Below are 15900 nucleotides of genomic sequence, written 5' to 3'. Positions count from 1 at the left end.
TCAGGAATCTATTGCACAAAACCAATGTGTTATTATATTATATATACAATAATCTGGTTAATATTATCTTGAAACAAAAAAAAGAACTGTAGATACGAATTTTAAATTAATTTCTTATTTTAAATGATATACATAACCCAAAACTCCCTAAGCGTATTTAACATACTTACATATTTGAAATTATGTGCTGAAGGAAAACATATAAACAAAAAAGTACAGGCAAAAATACAACACTTATTACTTTACAAAGTGAAACTTTATTGTTTTTGTGTGTATAAAGTAAGTTTTCAATACGCTTGTTCGAATTTGCCTTTATGCACACAAAAGTGCCACCTTTTCACAAAACCTTCCTGTAAAAATAGCGGTTTAAAACCTTAAAAAATCACAATAATTACATTAAAATAATTAATTAAAAGAAGACAACTATACGGAAGCCTTTTGTAAAAAGGGGCGACCTGAAGCAGGTTCAACTTGAACCAGAAGAGTAGCTATAAAGTGGAAACAAGTTATATCCAATCTGTTCCGTTCCTGTACTGAACATTCAACACCGAGGGAAAAGGATCCAATTGGATTTTTTACACAAGTTTTTTGCCACTTCGGAAAATTATCCGTCCAAGTAAAATAAGGGTTCCGTAAATACTAAATAAAATACCATAGAACTTTTCATAGACCAGCTTACAATATGACATGGTGATGAAGGGCCCCCCGAGGCAAAACAAACATTCTCCTTCCATTCACCCACGATAATCAGAACAAGATAAGTCAAATTTTTGTTTAATTGTTTTGTAAGTTTTGGAACATTTTTTGATAACTAGTATAAACGTGGGTGTCGATTTAATGGCCGAATCATCACATGGCATATTTACGCGTCCATTCTCGAGCCAGTTCGTTGTACTTTTCTCGGTCTGTCTTGTATATCCTGGCGATCTCGGGGACTAGAGGATCATCCGGATTTGGATCACAGAGCAGTGAGCAGATAGACAGCAACACTATGACAGAACAAATTTCACTGAATTAAGATAACAAATAATCAACAATCAAATAATTCAGATAATAATCACCTCTAAAACAAATAAATAAAACACAACCACTGCTTAACTTGAGGTTGACTCACATAGATTTATTTAATTTAATCTACTACATTTTTCTTGTTTATCTTTATTCACTACGGTTATGGGGATTTTATTCTTTTGGGATTTTATAGAGTCACTTTTGTTTTTTAATTTACCGTTTGACGATTTCCCAAAAGAAGCTTAAATTTGCGATTGGAACTAACAACTTTTAAAATGTATAAAGAATCGAATGAATTTGCAATAGCCTCTACTTCTGAAATAAACTCAAATTATTCACCGAGTCAGAGGTAATTCATACACACTTCTCTTAATTAATTAGCAGAATTACCTCTCGATAAACACAGGTTATAACAAACTCTTATGCCTCAAGCAAAACAGTCCTTCACTAACACTCAAGTCATCTGATGACGAGTCTGAATTAATGAAAGAGTCACTGTTAAACATATTTCAAAACCAATTTTATAACATTCTACTTCTAAAGAAAAAAATAACTGTTATTATTTTACTGGATTTATGGAGTATTAAGAAAATTATGAATGAGTTTAATGCCTCTAATTACGAGATGTGTTCAGAGAGTAAGTACTGTTCTTAAAAAAAAAAAACCAGTAAACACATTTTTTTTAACACAATTTTATTTCTACATGAAAGCCCAAACATTCAATTATTTTTCGCCCTAGTTTCCACCGATGTTCAAACACGTCGTAGCGGGTTATCTATTTGTCAGTACCCTTTTCGTAGAAGTTTCCCACCAACAAATGTAGCCACGGCTCCACAGCAGTTTTCACTTCATCGTCAGTTTCAAAGCTTTGGTCGCCTAACTCGCGCTTAAGGTTTTGCAATACCTTGCCACATTAATGGTTTCACCTCTTGAGAGAAAAATCAATCACCAAAACACCTTTCAAAAGACAGTGCACATGATTTTTTGTGCAGATTATCGTCTTGAAATTTTGTTTCTTCAGGGACTGCATGTGTCGCCACTCCATTGACTGCTGCTTGGATTCCGGTGTGACATAATGGACCCAAGTTTCATCACCTGTCACATGAAAAGTCAAAGCGCTTCAGAGTCTCTTGGTTTTGTGCACGTCAGTGAGCATTTTTTGGAACCTATCGGGCCTTCGTACAAAAGAGTGTGTGAAATTTGATGGAAAACGTCAGATAGTGTTGTCATAGTGAAACGTCTGTTCTCTTGGATTTTTTCGTCAACTGCCATTACCATCGGTGATGAGAGAAGGCCAATTCTCATCATGCACATTTGTTCGACCGCCACTGATCGTTCTAACCCACTTTCTCACCATTCCTTCACGTCTTCCCCGTAAACATATAGAAGTTGACGATACATTTCAGCCGGTTTCACATTCCTTGTGTTCAAATCTTATTACAGAACGAATCTCACAATCGGTGGGATCACTAATTGTTTTAAACGTTCAGAGAAAACTGAAAACACAACGTAGAACAACTTAAATGGAGTAAGTCGATAGACAGTGAACAAGGACAACTAGTGCACATGCACGGAACACCGATTGCAGCGCTAAGGCGGCAGTACAATGAAACGGTACTTACTTTCTGAACAATGTGCATCCTGTCCTAGAAATGAGGAAATAAAAGCTACTATAGAAGATTTTCAAAAGTTTCAGTGTAAAGGTAACTTTTCATCAGTGGTTTGAAATTGACAGATGGCACTTGGAAACATTAGTAAAATCAACTTCTAATCTTATTGAATTGTTTTGTGAAAATCTGTCGCTTTAGTGAGACATGATTTCATTGTGAAGCAGCACATGTCTTTCATGAACAGTATGAAGGAAAACCTAAAAACACATAAATTCTGATGGTTGTGACATAGCTGAAAACTATATTTTCTTCAAAGTGAAGCCCAGAATTACTGGGTAAGCAACAATCCACTTAGTTACAAAAGAGATAAGACTAAACTATGCATATGTAAGTTTTTTAGTAATATCTGCACGTTCAGAACACAGTATACTGGTTAAAAATGTGATGACCAATTCCATTAAATAAATAAGTTTTTTTGACAGCATCAAAAATATTTACTACTTTTACAACAAGTCAGCAGTACATCACAAATATAGAAAATGTTTACAAACTTGAATTTCCATAAACATTAATAATCAATCACATTTATTCATTCTTACAATAGAGTTTATACAAATAACCCTCAAAGTGCTAATTGTACCAATCAGGAGGGTTAGAGTGCTGTTCCAGTACTACTGTCCTGATAGAAACAATTAAAATATTGGTTTACTAATTCTATTGTCATTTCATAAATTATTTTCATATCAAGATAAATTTAATCGATCATACATCAATACTTGCAACCGTTAAGTCAGCTGAGTGTCTGTCATCAGCTTTTCTTGTGTTACGTTGTGTAATTGTTTGTAATTCACTGCGGAACTGTTGGTTACAAATTTAGTTGCTTAGTATGATAATGAGTGAACTAAGTAAAATTCCACTGCTATTAGAAATGCTTTGTATTAAGGAGATAGTGATAGTTGCAGTGATATTTCAGACATTGGAACTGTGCTTAAGATACTTCTTTCCTAAATTATTCATCATCTAGTAGAGATGAATGACCTCTCTGAACATGAGCATAGTGATTCCTTATTGCCAGATAGCGACCAAGTAGACCAACCTAATGTAGCTGTAATTAGACAACCACTTTGCTCTGAAACGAGGTCTAGGCCTAACGTACAACCTTTCCCTTCTGAATCTGAAGCCAATGAAATAGTGTTGACACTCAACACTCTACTTCAACACGGACTGAAAATCATACTTTGTTACAAATATTTCCATGTACAGGACAAATGTTTGGTTCTGAATCACGACATATGCTACCAATAAATAAATCATCACTGACTTTTAAGCGCTTCAAATGGAATTTAATTGTAAAAGAAACAAATCTCACATGAAATGACAAAAAATAACTACAGGCAAACTAACACCTAACATCAGAATGAATCGGTGGGTGAATGTTACGGTCAGAGAGATCAAGCAGTATATCCGTATAATACAGTAATAAACATGGAGTTAAATTTTAAAAAATAACTTGAAACATTATTGGGTTACTACTGTATCACAGAGACTTGCTTTTATCCCAAATACTACGTCAATGAACAGGTTTCAATTGATTTGAGCAATGTTTCAAAATAGTTCTAAAACTAAGTAAGAAGAAAGCCATCCCATGACCCGTGGTATAAGGTCCAGAAATTATATAACAGTAAGAACAGATCTTTCAAATAGTACTTTGTGCCAAATCTGAATATCATATATCTATAGACGAATCAATGATAGCTATGAAGAATTGTTGCATTTCTATTCAGTTTATGGCAAACAAAAGGCATGCTAGTTGTGGCATTAAAAATTTTAAGCTGTGTGACTACCAAACCAGCTACGTTTTGTACTAAGAAATGTACAGTGGAGGAATTAAAATGGAGTTTTTGGAGTGGTTCAGCAATAGTATTCACAGAATTAAGTAATTTACATCTTATGACAAAACACCTTTATACCAAAAATGTTTACACAAATTTTCCACTTGTTGCCTAAATGTTTTCCAAAACACTCATCACTGACAATATGAATAAAAACACAAAAATTTTACCAAAATTATTGTGCAAGTTAAACTTGGAAGAGAGGAAACTATTCATTTCAGATAAAGAAACAAAAAACTTGTAGGTTACAAGCAATAGGTGACTCACATACCGGTTCATTTAATAACCATTGCTTTACATGACGATGATCAGATTATTCATAGCAAAAAAGTGGCCTAGAGGCTATAACCCACAATCATAAATTAGTACAATTTAAATATGGGTGGGGATGGCTGCAAGGATAAATATATGTATCACCTTACTTGCACAAGACCAATTAAGAAATATTGCAACTACACAGTGAACCTAATTGAATCATTAGTTGCTAATGGTCATGAACCCCAACCAACCAAAATGGATGATGACCCAGGACCAGGAGGCATAGGCCATGAATGCCTTTTTGGCACATGGAAGCGAGCAGTTTGTTCAACACCTCAATAACTTTCTCGAAGCTTCTCTTGGTACCCATGGTACAATGTAGGCACACTCCAGAATGTTTCCATACTTTGTAATATTTTCAAAGGGTGACTCTAAAGATGATAAGAGCAAGTTGAGAAGCAGAAAGTGAGTCCGTTTTGACAACTTCTTAATGTAAATAGAAATTTAAAATTACATAATAACTCTTGAGCCGCAAAATATGTAAAAAAAAATGCTATTTAAATGTTTGATATAGAACATGGATATTGTTGTTTAGTGGTAATATAATAGAGTAACATTGGGAAAGTATGTCAATAACAATAGTATTCTATAAATATAATGTTTTGCAGTAAACTTTTATATAATGACGTCACAAATAAAATTCATATCTGAACGCCACATCCGGCCGTTTCAAAATTTCAAAACTTCACTATACGTTAATAAAATTGTTTTTATCCTGCTATTGGAATAATTTTCTATATATATATATATATATATATATATATATATATATATATATATATATAAAAGGCAAATTATATTCCTATCTACTACTGTTATAATGTATGATCAAAACCAGAACCTCGTGTACTATAATTATTTGGATTTTATCCTTACTGCATAAAAAGAATAGTAAAGGTATGACATCTGCATTATGAGTACGATCTACTTAAAATATATGTGGTTTAGGAATAAATATACCTGCCGAATAACTTAATCAAAACAGGTAGATTTCACTGAGGGGGATCTACTATCTCAAAACATCAAACTAAATATGCATTTTCGGTTCATTGTACAAACTGTTGGATGATACTTGCAACACCTCCAAATTTTTAAAAACTTTATCATCTTGAAACCTTAGAAACAAAAATCTAAAAAACATACATTTGTTTGTAAAAATGTAAAATTGATTTAGCTTTCAGAAATAAACAAAAAATTATGTTCATTAACATATTTACTTACCACGAACAAATACGTACTTTGTATACTTCCAAAGGAATTGTCATATTTCAGTTTTTGCATCGTTAAAAACACAAACAAAACCTTTAGAATTCTCAGGTAATTTTCTATGTTTGTTACAGTTCATTCTGTAGTAAGTTTTTTAAATAACAGCGGTACAAATTTTTAAATAATATATAGAATAATTACGGAATAATAGTAAACACATGATTAGCATAATTTACAGCCAAATATATAAATTCAATCTTTATAACATTCGAGATAAGAGCACATGTTAAATCTATATTTCTTCCAACTAAGCCAGAAGGGAAATTAGACCTCTTAACATAGTATCATAAATTATATTATGGCTGTTGTTATAACAATTCTCAATATATTTGATTAATCTGGTAAAATAATTCATAGCTATTACTTTACCATCTTGAAATATACAATGCTTACAATAAGTATATTAATTGTTTGTTTCATTATCATTATTGACTATGATCGATGGAAGATTTGAAAGTACAAGATTTCAGATTATATTTCAATACTTTTAATAAGTCATTTCTCAAGACAATAATTTATTAGACACTGATATTATATGGAATGCATGTTCATAAAACTACATTACATCGTGAATTTTTACAATGTGGATAGTAACTATTTTAAAACTCTCTATTGGTTAAAAGGCTTTTCATAGTAGAGAAATTATTAGTTTTGTACTGTAACTTATCCATGTGTATTGTTTTAGTACAAATTTTAGTTTGAATTGGCTAGAAATTATGACATTTCACCACTATTTCTGTATATTATTCAACACTGCGCCATTTTAATTTAATCATCTACCATTACAAATAATAATGTTGTGTGGTTGCATACACAATATTAAAGTTTTTTAATACGCTCTAATATTACGTAATAATTGACAAGTTTTAAAACCCTTACACTTTTTAACAATTCTTATGCTTTAAAGTTGATGGCCATTCACAATTTGGGAAATGAATGGTTATAACTAAGTCTGTATTTGTGTTTTATTTTTAAAGTTCTAAAACCCAAATTTAACAACATTTTGCTATCTCACACTGTTTTGAAGTTTTCGTTTATAAATGTTACATTTGTATATTCAACCTCATAAAATTAATATATAACAAGAAAAGAGTATATTTATTGGTACATAAATAAACTTCAGAATTTTATGAATACCGCAATACCAATTACTTGATGTATTTAGTATAAAAATATTTTTTATGAATTTCTAAAATCATGATGCAAAACATGAAATAGTACTCTACTCTCCAGTTCTTGCAAACAACTGTCAGAGACTGTTGTCAGACTCTTGCAACCACAGTTTAAACTAGCGATTTTACTTTTGGACACAAAAATCACACAACTTGTTACATGCAGCTAGTATAGTCAAGATTTGGATGTGCCTTTCATCACTTTCAGTGTTTAAAGCTATGTAATCGACACAATCGGACCGTGTGTAAGGAACAATCATTCATAGACCAAACCGAGGCCTTGGCCACGATACGAGTGGTAAGCATATGAACAGTGATTTAATTTTTTGTATATATGGTGAAGGCTTGACACTGGCCACAACAGATGTGAGTGGAATGGTGGCACCACAGAGATTTCGGTGACTGAATGAAACTTAAACACACAAACACCACTTGTACCGCAACTACTAACGCTTCTTAGAACGTTGGTCTTTTAGGCTCATAGGTGATCTGAGGGGATGGACCGAAAGAGAGCATGGAGAGGTAGACTTCTACCTTACCCAGCTTCTCACTGGGCACGGTTGTTTTGGCTTCTACCTTAACAGATTGGGGAAGATCCCGAGTCCGGAATGCCAGTACGGGGATTCGGATGCGGACGATGCCCTGCACACTTTCTTCAAATGTAGAAGGTGAGAAAAGGGAGCTGGAGGCAGCTATCGGGAGTCTTTCACCGGAGACTCTTATAGAAGAGATGCTGTCCAGTCCCGAATCGTGGAGCGTTCTGCAAGAGGGTGCTAAGGAAAAAAAGAAGAGAGCAGCTATAAAGCACCAGAATAGCTCATGCCGGTGGATTTTAGAATGAAGTAATGCCCATTGGGCGAACGATGGCACCCTCTTGAAGTAGTTGCAGAGATGCGTTCCCGAGAGGGTTTCCAATGCCTGGACCGGTAGGTTTTTAGTGGGTGAGAGTCCCACACACCAGGGCAAACATCTGTCCCTGACAGTGCATAATGCATTTTCCTATTAAAACTAACGCTCTTCAGCTAACACCGTACTACAGGTATAGTGGCCGAGGGCTGAGACGATAGGTCGGACGACTTTAATTGTTCAATGGATTATTACATAATTTGATGAAGCTTGTCATGACACTGAAGAGATAAGATCGTTTACATTAATGGAGGCATCGCAACTTGGGATCAACCTGCATCAGATGGAACTTGCAAACATAGCACAATCTTTATTCCAGTTTCACGGACCACATCCGGAACAATATGATCTTTCGAGATTAATCAGGTCCTGATTCAAGGAGCTGTAAAATTATTTCTTCATAAATTATTATGAGAGAGAAAAAATATTTTGGAGATTATCTCGGTTTTACAGGAAGATTCTCGGCTTTTTCCCGGTTGCGTTAAATTTCCGGTTTCCCCGGTCAGATGGCCTCCCTGTGTAATTATGTCATTAGTATATTGATATTGTATTTTATAACCCAGTTTCAACAGCAAAACCTCTTAAAAGGCTTATTTTGAATGTAAATTTTTATAAGAACCCGTTTTGAAACTTACTGAATAAGTTTATAAATATGTTTTAAACATTTATTTGAAGTGGCAATTTTTGAAAAATTCAAATGAAAGGTTTTCTTAAGTGCTTTAAGATATTATGGTAGACCTATCACTCCTAGTCCATAAAAATTTTAAAATAACAACCAAATGGAATGCAGCATTGAGGTTCATATCAAAAGTATAAGTGGTTAGCGGGGAACAAAATACCAAAGGAATGTCTTTTAGACCAAATGGGAGAATTGGTTGACTCATTTTCTGAACTGTGTCATTCTGGACATTGAGTTAGACCTGTAGGATGAAGTGGCACAGAGCCAGGTCGAAATCCAATCATAAAAGCTGGACACTAGCAGGACAAATTGTAAATAGTGAAATAATATATCGACTATACACGGTCTGTATAATAAGTAACCGGACTGACTTCAGGAAATTTTTTATTGGCAAAATATGTAAAAATTCTTCTTTAGAAATCTTCAAAGTAGTCCCCATTGGAGTCGATAACACGCTGATACCGTATTTTCCAATCCCTGAACGCTCCCTGGAAGTTGGCAACCTCGATGTTGTCTAGAGCCCTCGTCGTAGCACGTTGAACGTTTTCCAGAGTCCCGAACCGCGTCCCCTTAAGGTGTCTCTTGATCTTGGGGAACAGAAAGAAGTCCAGTGGTGCCATATCCGGGCTGTAAGGAGGCTGTGGCAACGTTGCCCTCGACTGTTTTGCCAACTGTTCGGTGACGAGCAGGCAGGTGTGCGACGGTGCATTGTCGTGATGGAGAATCCACGAATTGGCAATCTCCGGACGGACTCGGTGAACCCGGGCAGTTAGTCGACAGAGCACCTCTCTGTAGTACTGGCCGTTTACAGTTTGACCGGGTGGCACAAACTCTTTGTGAACAATGCCTTTCACATCAAAGAAAGCAATGAGCATCGACTTCACCTTCGATTTGCTCATGCACGCTTTTTTGGTTGTGGTGACGCCGGTGTGTGCCACTCCGAACTCTGCCGCTTCGTCTCAGGATCGTATTCAAAAACCCACGTCTCGTCTCCTGTAATAACGTGGTTGAAAAACTCTGGTTTGGTTTGCAGTCGATCAAGGATTTCCGAAGCGACAGCAACACAACGCTTCTTTTGCTCATCAGTCAGGTGTTTGGGTACCAGTTTCACGCAGATCTTCCTCATGCCTAGATCGTTCTTAATAATGTTTTGAACGGTCATCTTATCAATTCCGACCTCATCTGCGATAGCCCGAATGCTCAGACGACGATCACTGTTCAACACATCACGCACTTTTTGCACATTTGTGTCCGTGTGACTCGTTGATGGAGGACTGACGCGCTGTTTGTCATGGACGTCATCGCGGCCCTCCCGGAAATTTTTGTGCCACTGAAACACCTGAGTTCTGGACAGAGCATCCTTTCCGTAAGCCTCTTGAATCATTTGAAGAGTTTCCGTGGCCGTTTTCTTGAGTTTGACACAAAATTTAATGCTAAAATGTTGCTCAATCGTACTCTCCATTTTCACTCCGACGGGGTAACTGAACATGCACTCCGCTCTCGCTCGATACTAACTCTCCAAGCGCTTGGAGGCAACTGCTGCAGCCTAGTTCCCTTTCACTAGACCCCCCACCACCACTACAGCACCAGATACCGGTTAGCAGACGCTTTGACGGAGCGGGGCAGACTCAGTCCGGTTACTTATTATACAGACCCTGTAAGTTTAGCACATTTCATCCATAAACCACCAGGAGGCTCTACTCCAGAAGGACCCAGAATCTCTTCATGTCTTACTATAGAGTCTTCAGAGCTAACATTATTTATACACTTATTCTGCATGTTTGGCATCTCAGCAAAGTGCCTTTTATCCTGAAAAGAGGTCATGCTGACTAGACATTAAACAACAATCTTTTTCACTTTTGCATATTCAGTACACTGAAAGTGTCATTTGACACAAATAAATAATTAATTATTAACCCTATATCAGACGTGTATTTTAGCTTCAACTGGCAAAGAACTGAACAAAATCAGTTACTCAACAAAAAAATTGATATATGTAATTTTATTTAGAATAAAATACACTATATTATACAAGAAATTAAAATTGGGTTTACCTCTATGCTCTGAAGTTGAAACATTTTCATTTACTACAGCCCAAAGAAAAAAACTTAATACCTTCAATTCAAAAATCCAAAATATTCTAGAGTTTATGGTGATCCAAGAAAAACTTGTAATAAAAAACAAAAACAACGTAAAACCTAACAGAACAGAATGCAGTTGATTCAAACAGCAATATAGCCGTCTAGTTTCAATAGCACACTAGGCATTTTTACCTTTTAGTGGCTAGTAGCAATAGAAATAAATTATATGTATCAAAGTACATAAAAAAGTATGGAAACTGCTGAATACAATCAATATAATTTTTATTACGATCTGAAGGTAGATTGTTCAAAAAATGACATGTTATTAGCAGGTGAGGTTTAATGCATCGCAAATTACAACTTCAACAGTTTACAACGGGAAAAATGTGTTGTAAATTATGACATTGCCACATCAACAATAATAATTATATAACTATAATGTATAAATAGTAGAATAAACAAAAATTATTACTGAAAGCAAAGTTTGCCTAAGGAATATAAAACATTACCAACAACATAGCCTTTCCAAATAACTCTATTTACTCCTGAGGATAGTGTTTTTCTACAAAAAATCCAGTTTTTGTAGAGACAGTGCAGTATAATTTTTATTCCTTGAACAAATTTGTATATCTCATCAGTTTATTATTGTCTCTTGAGACTAGAGTGACTAGTGGAGAGGTATTTAAGATAAACGGTGCTCTTCGGATTTCTCTTTATCTAAATTAGCATAGGTAAGTCCTGTAACACTTGCTTTGCACCAGTTGCTGAGTGGAGTTGAGGACTGCTTGGCTGTTAGATAGCACTGTACATATTTCTTGATATCGAAGGAGTAATCAATAAATCTTCATATAAGAAAATGGTTGTATGATGCAAAATATAAAGTAAATGAAATAAAACTAAATAAAAACTATATACATACATACCTTTTGATATTGTTAATGCAGGTGACCACTGAGATCTTAGAATATCAAGACAAATGCTACCGTTGCTATTTATGTTAGGATGGTAAATTCGAGTTGTAAACGCAACCTGCAAAAATAGATCAAAGTTATACCTATTTCATGATAACTATCTACTGTGTTTATACAACAGTATGATAACAATATTACTACACAAATGTTACAACTAATAAAAAGTTATGTTAAAAGCAAATAGCATAACAAATTTGATTGGATAAGAAAAAATTACAGTAATATGATACATTATTGAACTCATAATGAACTAATATTTTTTATGTATCAGCAGACATTGAACAATATGCAGTATACACAGACCAAGAACATTATAAATGAGAAAACAAAAAGAAATCACAACTGATCTGTTAAGTTATATTACAGGGTGGCCACTCAAAAGCTCTTTTCAAATTCCTGGTTTTTTCCCAGTTTTCCTGGTTGAAAATTTTCAATTCTCTAGTCTATTTTCAAACCAAATAAACAAATGTAATAATGTGTTTAACCCTTACGGCGAGTTCAACGGTGACGGTTTATCGTCACTAGCTGTATTTGCAAGAAATGCCACAAAGCTGTGGCGCTCTAGCAGTCTGTCGCTAGTGATATGCGAGAAATTCTTTAACAATTTATCGCTATCACCTATTTCAAGCTCCTTAGTTTTCATCCCTGTGTCTTTCGATGTGTCAACTAATCATCGTGTATACCTTATAACTATCCTTCCTTTGATGTTTGGAAAATACATATATCTAATACAGAATAAACAAAGTTAACAAATAAATACCAACACAGTGCTACCCTGGGGCAGACTGCAGTCTAGCATTGCAGGTCAGAGATCTGCGATGGCCTAACTTCGAAGCAATGGGTAATGTACGTACTGCCGATCAGTAGTCACCCGGGAATAGAAATTTGTTGTATTCGAGATTCAGCTTCCCCATATGAGTAGTATATTATGAAATCGTGATTTTTCAAGTGTATTTAAGCACTTCTGTTGGTATTGGAATCGAGTAGAAAGAGCCCCGGTATCGAGTATCGGAAACGATCCATCCATACTGAAAATTCCAAGGACACTACAAAAATTAATTCATGTTTCCAGGAGTCCAAAATTCATGCGTAATGCACGTTTTTCCAGATTCTCATCGTTGGCAGCAGCCCTGGTTAGAGTCCCATGAAAGTATCATGGCTCTCAATATATATCCCTGACGGCCAATACATGAAGAATGCATCAAAAAGTTATCTGCCACGGAAGTTACCGAAATGCGGTTAGTTTGTGATCTGAAGAATAAGTACATATACACCAGTACAGGACATTACCTTCTACAGTTGCACCCAGAATACAAGCACAATTTATGTTATCAATTACTGGCTACTAAATATTTTGTGTCAGCCTTTAATATAATGCAAGAATAGAATCACCCCATCATGACAAAACACAACTACAAAGTAAATAAACACACGAAAGACTGTGGTTCGTCATGTGTTCGTTAGATTATAGTCATGGACTACGAAACAACATGACATAAGGTTCCTTATACATGTTGAACTTTTTGGTTTGAACAGTTCGAATCGTCCGACTGATCGTTATGTGTGTGGAGAAGTCGTTAAGGCAAATAGTTATTCAGCGAACTTACAGGATTTCCAGCCGTTGTCCAACCACACCCTCTCTGACGACGAAACTGACGTGCATGGCTTGGTATTAAAAGTTCTTGGAGACAGAAAATTTGTTTTTGAAATATTCCCGGTTCTCAGAAAAATTCCCGGCTTATTCCCAGTCGAGTGGCCACCCTGTATTATGATATAGCTGAACAAAATATAAGTAGTTATATAGTGTATCAATTAAAAGTATCAATAATGATATGGAGGGTTACATCAACTAGTATTTCAACTAATGTTATTAAATAAAAATTTTTACCTTAGGAGGTTTGAATGGGTAATCTGTAGGAAAATGGATTGTTAAAAAGAAAACTCCCCCTTGATATGGACTGTCAGGCTGAAAAAGACACAAGAAATTAGTTATTAATAAGTTATTGTTGTTCCTAAACCAAAGACTATATAATCAACCAGAATATCAATTGGTGACAACATTTATTCAATACAACTCCAAAACACAACACATTACAAAAGATTGCAATCGCAAGAACTGGCAACATACATTCAGCTGTTTAATTATCTAGCTCGATTCGTTCTAGAACAGGGGTTACTGAATTACACATTTAAACACAAAGTTTGGGATGTTATCTTAAATAGCGTATCTATGTCAAAGCAAATAATACTAGGCTCACATTTTGTAATAAAACTTAGCACTATTATTGTGAAACTACAAAGAGGGAAGCAAGCTCTAAAAGGTTACTTTTCTGAAAAGAAAAGGTAAAGTGAATGGATCTTCAACCTCCTAACCACTAGGTTTTCTAGTGATTCAGTATCAGTCAGTGTTGGGACTTTTGAACGATTTGGAACATTGCAATTCTTTGTTAAAACTGGTTAACAAGCAGCTCAGTGTCTGTTGCAAATTGTGCAAATTTCTATCAAATACTGTTTATTATAATACTTCAGAATAGGGGAAAGTGATATTCTTGTCATTCTAATGGAATAGTGGATATTTGCCACTGGCTACTGATTGCTGATACAGAAGTAAAAGTTATTGTGTTATTCTTTGTTTATTATTAATAAATAGTCAACTTTATTATGCACATTTCGTTCTATTGATAAACAACTGTAGTAAATATTTGCCACTATGGCACAGAAATTATTACCTATTTTCTTTCTGAACCCCATAGCACTATATTTTTGTCTTACCTTAAATTTTCAAAAGTTTGGCTATTTTGAATTTTTGAAACAGCTCATAATTTTGAACAGCTATGAGCTCATATTATGAAACAGCTACTTTTACAGAATATATATTTTCCAAGTGTCAAATAATGGATACAATACATTATGCTGTATGTATGTATGTATATATACACACACACATACAGCCAGCAGCAGCAAACATTTTGTCTTCTGATTGACATCAGCTGTAATACATCAGTTATAAAAAGTTTACCAATTCTTTGGACAATGTTATTACAATTCGAACGGTCCTTATTTAAATTAAATCCATCAATGAATAAGAGAGCTCGACCATTTTAAAGAAACTCCTGTAGAAGCCAGGAGCAACAACCAACTGATAATGCTCAAGTTATGACATGTTTGGCGCTCCCGGCTTGTGCAAGCGTATCTTTAAAGCAGTTATACTAACTTATGCATTGATAGCTTTCGATGAAAAAAATACCTTTGGAATTGTTATAAAAATTGTAAAATAGTAGGTATCTTTTAAAATTTTTAAACCAATGTAAAACAGCTGATACCAATCAAAAGATGAAACGTTTGTTGCTCACAGCTTGTGCAAGCGTAGCTATAAAGTGGCCATGCTCGATTATGCCTTAATTAGTAAAGAGTTGCAATAAAATTCTCCAAATATTTGGTGTCTAGTACTTTTCTGATAACTATACTGGTTTTTAAAAATTTAACTTAAAAAGTTATCAACAGATGCCATTTTGTTAATATTAAAGAAAGTAACATATATTTCTCTTAACTATTCAAACATATGTGCCAAATTTGGTTTCTTTACTAGTTTTAGAGATAATTTGGTAGTAAAAAATACAAAATTGTGGCTAGCAGCTAAACAAAGTGGAAAATGGAAAATAGTTATTCTTCATTTTTAGCTTAGAATCATACACAGAATTTGAAAATACACAGTCCACCCCAACCTTTATATACATACGAAAATTCATATCAAGAGTGTTTACCAATATTTGGTTTTTTATTTTTACATGAAGAGAATACATATTGATATATATATATATATTTACACATACATACAGGGTGTTCACAAAAGAGTGTCACAAACTTCTGTGGCTAATAGTACTCATCATATCAAACAAAAAAGTCATATAAACATAGGTAGAGAAATGCCTTGTTTAAATGCTACCCGCCATTTTGTATTTTTTATAAAAAAAATTATTATCTCTAAAACTAG

General features: G+C 34.6%; 1 protein-coding gene across 1 annotated transcript in view; it reads right to left on the bottom strand.

Moving 5' to 3' along the window:
- Positions 1-237: 237 nt before the first annotated feature.
- LOC124359718 (ubiquitin-conjugating enzyme E2-17 kDa) overlaps positions 238-15900 on the bottom strand; it is a 35669-nt gene continuing 20006 nt past the window's right edge. Inside the window, exons 4-6 of the mRNA XM_046812690.1 lie at positions 13795-13872; positions 11859-11964; positions 238-989 (exon numbers count right to left, since the gene is read on the bottom strand). Coding sequence (XP_046668646.1) covers positions 850-989; positions 11859-11964; positions 13795-13872 — 324 coding nt within the window. The 3' untranslated portion in view covers positions 238-849. The remainder of the gene's footprint in view (positions 990-11858; positions 11965-13794; positions 13873-15900) is intronic.

Source organism: Homalodisca vitripennis, chromosome 4 (assembly GCF_021130785.1).
Source record: "Homalodisca vitripennis isolate AUS2020 chromosome 4, UT_GWSS_2.1, whole genome shotgun sequence".
NCBI classification, from domain to species: Eukaryota; Metazoa; Arthropoda; class Insecta; order Hemiptera; family Cicadellidae; genus Homalodisca; species Homalodisca vitripennis.
The sequence above is the reverse complement of the archived record's forward strand: the minus strand, read 5'-3'. Positions and strand labels throughout refer to the sequence as shown.